Source organism: Hipposideros armiger, unplaced genomic scaffold (genome assembly GCF_001890085.2).
Source record: "Hipposideros armiger isolate ML-2016 unplaced genomic scaffold, ASM189008v1 scaffold_324, whole genome shotgun sequence".
In the NCBI taxonomy this organism is placed as follows: domain Eukaryota; kingdom Metazoa; phylum Chordata; class Mammalia; order Chiroptera; family Hipposideridae; genus Hipposideros; species Hipposideros armiger.
In genome coordinates, this window is record NW_017731674.1 from 1,971,596 (window position 1) to 1,976,410 (window position 4,815).

The following is a 4,815-nucleotide window of genomic DNA, read 5'->3' on the forward strand; positions in this document are numbered from 1 at the left end:
ACAGCAAAGGATGAAGCACATGGAGCAAAATGCAACAACTAGTAAATCTAGGTAAAGAATAGATGAGAGTTATTTATCCTATTTTGGCAACTTTTTTAAAGTTGGAAATTAAATCAAAATTAAGAGTTAAAAAAATTGAAACTAAAAATCCATTCTATGTAATGTTACCAGTTTACAGACAACAGCAAATAACAATGTCAAGGGCTAAAGGGTGAGAACCAACAAATTCTACCTCCTTCCCTTTAGGGTCCTTAGTTATTGGACCTCAGTAAAGAAACAATATCACTTTTCTGCCAGTAAGTAACAAATTTCAATGGTTCACTTTTTTTCAGGTTTCCTTTAGCAACAATTAACAGCATGGGGTGAAAACAATGAGTAGAATTTTGAGGCACAAGATAAAGTTACTGAATTAAGAAACAACTTCTCACAGCAACTTATTTTGACAACTTTCATAATTTCCCCAAAACCCAACACCCTACCTTGCTCAGCATGCCTGGTTCACAGTCCTCCACCTGGGTGAGCTGAGATTGGGCGCAGAGGGAGGCAGCTTTCTGCCGACTCCCCACGTCCTTCAGGACCTGGCTCTTGGCAGGTGTCAGAAAGGTTCCCCACTGGGGACCTGGCGTTGATTCCTAATTTGTGCCCTCGCCACTGCCATCGCTCACCCTCTGCCTCTTCTCTTAGGTTCCGCAGTTCAAGACTTCCAAATTCCATTCTACCTGGTGATGGGACTCCTGTTGGCAGTGAACACGGGGCTGTACTTCTCTGTGCAGAGACAACTTCGAAGGTTACTGAGGAAGGGCAGTAATTACAAAGTCACATGGAGCAAGAGCCCTTAGGACAAAGGGGACAGTANAAAAAAAAAAAGCCGGACGGCTGCGTTGGCCGGGAATCGAACCCGGGTCAACTGCTTGGAAGGCAGCTATGCTCACCACTATACCACCAACGCTCCCGGCCGGCCGCCGCCCGCTGTGGGTCGAGTCCCGAGGAGCCCGTTCCACCGGCCACTGTGGCCTGGGGACCGCATCCGAGCGCCCCATGATTGGACCGTGGGCCTCGCTCGGGACGAGTAGACCGGCTCTCGGGAGCGAGCGGCTGGACGGAGGACGGCACCAGCGACTTCCACTTTCCCTCCTAGCCCTGTGCAGCCCGCAACCCCACCTCCCCACCCCACTCCCACTCCACTCCCACTCCCAGTCTACCCCCACTCCCCACCCCACTCCACCCCCACAGTCCCAGGTGTACCCTACAGCCCGCACCTGCGCACCTGGACATCCCGTGCAGCATCACAGGCACTCTTCCAGGCTCATTCACTGCTTTACTTGTTCATTCAAAGAGGCTGTGGTATACAGCAGCACACACTTCAACTTTGGTAACTTAGTTTAATAACTTAGGAACAGTTGTTTAAGTATCTTGAAAAGTAGAACAGGCATTAAAGTGCTGACTTAAACAAACATTGTGAGTTGGGGGGATGCTCATGACCCAAACGGAGTACAAAAAGAAAGTTATAGAATCAAACGTGTCCTGTGACGTTATGCAGCGACGCCAGCTACTTGTATACCCTTGAACAGGTCATTTCAACCACCTGGCCAGCAGCTTCCTGAATTTTAAAATGAGGAACCTGGACTACATCATTTCTAAGGATTATCAAGGTTTAGAACTCTCTCAATGGACTAAAGAATTTACTCGTTGCTCAAATATCACTGAGTTCTTTGCCAGGTGCCAGACACTGACCTGGACTCTGCGTACATGGCAGCGAACAGGACACAGCCCTGCTCGCCTGCGGATCAGACAACACGCAGGTGAACATACACCCACCGGTTGGTAATAAGCACAGTGGGGAAAATAAAGCAGCAGCAGGGGATTAGGAGACGGTGGGGGACGCAGCTGTACTGAATGATCAAGCAGGCCTCACTGATACAGTGGAACCGCACAGGAACTCCATTTCTTTAGCATGCAGTCTGCTCTTATCCCAGCCAGCTCTGTCTATCCCGACGGAACTGTAACTCATCTGCATTCTCTCCCCAGACCCTCTTAACTCTGCATATACTGTATTTCCACTCCTTTTAATCGCTAGGCTCTTAGGAAATAGGTTCTGGTCAACACCAAACTCATTCGGGAAGAAAGCTTCAGGCCTATCAACCGTGACCAAGATACAATAACCAAACCTCAATCTAGAATCAGGTTTCAGTCTAACAAAGATAACACCTCGGCCTCAGTTATGTTTCAGCTCCAGACTCATGAACGCAGAAAGGCCCCACAGACGGCATCCCCTGGGAACCCGACGAACGATGCCACGACTGACACCAGGACCTGCAGCCATGACCAACTGCTCCCGGTCTTAGCCCTGACCGATCAGTAGAGTCCATGATCCCCACTCCCATAGAGACCACGATTAATGATCTTCCCTTCTATAACTCAGCCTCTAGTGGCCATCGGGGAGCCAGGCCTTTGAGCACTAGCTCACTTGCATCTCTGGGCTTGGCACCAACTCCTTAAATAAACCTTCTCTTTCTTTGCTGCAAACTCCAGCTCATGTCTTGTGTTGGCTTGGATAAGTGCAGGCAAGCGGAGCCCTCTGAGTCTGCAGTAACAAGGTGACATTTGAGTGGAGACCATGATGTGACAACTGACAGAAATAACATTCCAGAAACAGGAAATATCATGAGCGCTGAGCAGAAGAACAACTGGTGTGTTCAAGGGAGCAAGGAGCAGATGCGGCCAGAGGCGGAGAGGAGCAAGGTCAAGTGGCGCCTGCAGAGCCTGCAAAAGTGCAAGGGGCAGCTACCGCAGCCTTGAGGACAGAGATGACAACCTCGACACACACAGTAGAAAGGCCGCATTGCAAAGTGCTGAGACTACACCGCAGGGTACAAGGGGGAGTGCAGGGACCGGTCAGGAGGCTGTCCAGTCAGCCCAGCGAGATGGTGGCTTGGACCGAGGTGCTGGTGGCAGGAGAGCCCTAAGAAGTGGTCAGCCTGCTGGCCGTAGTCTGAAAATGGACGTTTGCTGTTTTTATATCTGAGGAGCCTCCGGACGAGGGTCTGTGAACGCTCTCACTGTGGCTCCTTATCCTTGCAGAGCTGGGTGGGCTGTGTCTGTGCGCTCAGGAACTCTGGCTCTGCCGACCACAGGCTCTTCCTTTTTCTGGAGGCCCCTTGGCCCAGGCGGCTGTCAGGGAGGGGCTTGGGGCAGGAGGAAAGAGGTGCCCGCCCGAAGAATGCTGCTGCGGCCGCTGCTACATCACCGGGTTCGGGTCACTTGTCCTGAAGGCTCTTGNCGAGTTGTAGTCCTAGCCACACTGGGCCTGGCACATGTCAAAGCCTGGCACGTAACAGGCGCACACCTGCAGTCGTGCCCGGTTCCAGGAGCAACATACAGAGAATACAGCACGGCGGTGGTGTCTGAAGGTCAGGGCATGACCTTGAGGCTCGCTAGCACTTACCGCATAGATGAACGAATCCATTCTCAGGGCCCCGATCTCCTTCCCACTCAGGCACACAGAGCCCTAGGCTGCCCCACGCCATCCCTCACGGCCCAGCATCATACCTGCCACTCTCTGCCATCAATGCCACACTCAGACGTACATGTCAGCCATGTGAGCTCTCTCCTAATAGAGGCATCTACACGTCCAGCTCACATATTCATCATGGAATGAAAGCCTTTGTGTGTTGTTAACAGAATTCAAGCACCAGAGGCAGGCAGGGTAGTGTTTGGAGGTGGGAATCTTTCCTGGCGTCCCACAAGCCTGGAACCTGCAGTGTCACCTTGCCAGCCGGATGCGATTCCACGGCTGCCCCATCTGTGGGATGGATATGGGCTGCAGAGGAAGCAGGCCTGACGGAGATGGTCCTGCAGCAGGCTCCCATGGAGTCAAGCCTTGGAAGCTGTTTTCCGGGGCTCCTTCACATCTGGCTGTGCCCCTTTGCAGACACAGTCCTCACACCACAGAGCTACAAGGAGGAATGAATGTCTAGTATCTAGCTAGGTGAGAGAGGCCACCTCCAACCAAATAAAATGGGGGAACCACCAAGAGGTAACTCAATAGAGAAATCAAGTCTGGGACTGATGAGCTTGCCTTGAACTTGGCTTTAGAAACTGGCTTCAGAGGTCCAGGCAATGAGGACTGTATTAAACTGTGACTGTCCTTCAGGACCGAGGTCACCTTCATCCTCTCGGGGACTTTCCTAAGTGGATACATAGGCATGTGGCCCTTTTGGATAAATGGTATCTCGTAATAAGTAATGAAGGGTGCCTTCTGTTTGAAGGTCTTCCTCACAGAGGTTTTCCATGTTCTACCCATTTTGTTTAGCATAAGGTAGACGATTGCTTAACTATAGTAAGTTTTAGTGTTTTGTTTTTCAGGTTCAATTTCAAAAATATATGCAAAAATATATGCAAAAATATATATATATTCAAAAATATATGCAAAAATATATGCAAGGAAAAGGGAGAAAAGTAAAACGACCTGTAGTCCCACCGCCCCCAGAGAAGACCCCTGTTAATATTTATGTGCGTGTCCTCTCTCTTTAGTTTTCTGTGCATATATACTGTTTGCATCCTGTCTTTTTAACTTAACATTGTCCCTGAGTGTTTCTCGTGTCATTTTAGAATTTGTCTGCAATGTTGTTTTTCATGGTTCAGGTCCGTGTCCTCTGTGTGGAGTCTGTTGCTGGGTGAGACACTCGTGAGAAGAGTGTCCTGGTGACACAGAATTTTCTCTCTTGAAGGCTGTGCTCAGGGATGTGACGGCCTGGCAGAGGCCCTGCAGGAAGCGCCGTCCCCCGAGTGCTACTGGCCTGTCTTTCTCCTCTG

At 50.4% G+C, this 4,815-nt stretch overlaps 1 protein-coding gene and 1 non-coding gene across 2 annotated transcripts in view; one reads left to right on the plus strand and one right to left on the minus strand.

Moving 5' to 3' along the window:
* LOC109392302 (uncharacterized) overlaps window positions 1-849 on the plus strand; it is a 15,277-nt gene extending 14,428 nt beyond the window's left edge. The window contains exon 5 of the mRNA XM_019660652.1: window positions 685-849. Coding sequence (XP_019516197.1) covers window positions 685-839 — 155 coding nt within the window. The 3' untranslated portion in view covers window positions 840-849. The remainder of the gene's footprint in view (window positions 1-684) is intronic.
* A 28-nt stretch (window positions 850-877) lies between these two features.
* On the minus strand, window positions 878-949 carry TRNAG-UCC (transfer RNA glycine (anticodon UCC)). Its single transcript has one exon. It is a non-coding gene; the product is annotated as a tRNA-Gly (tRNA).
* Window positions 950-4,815: the final 3,866 nt, after the last annotated feature.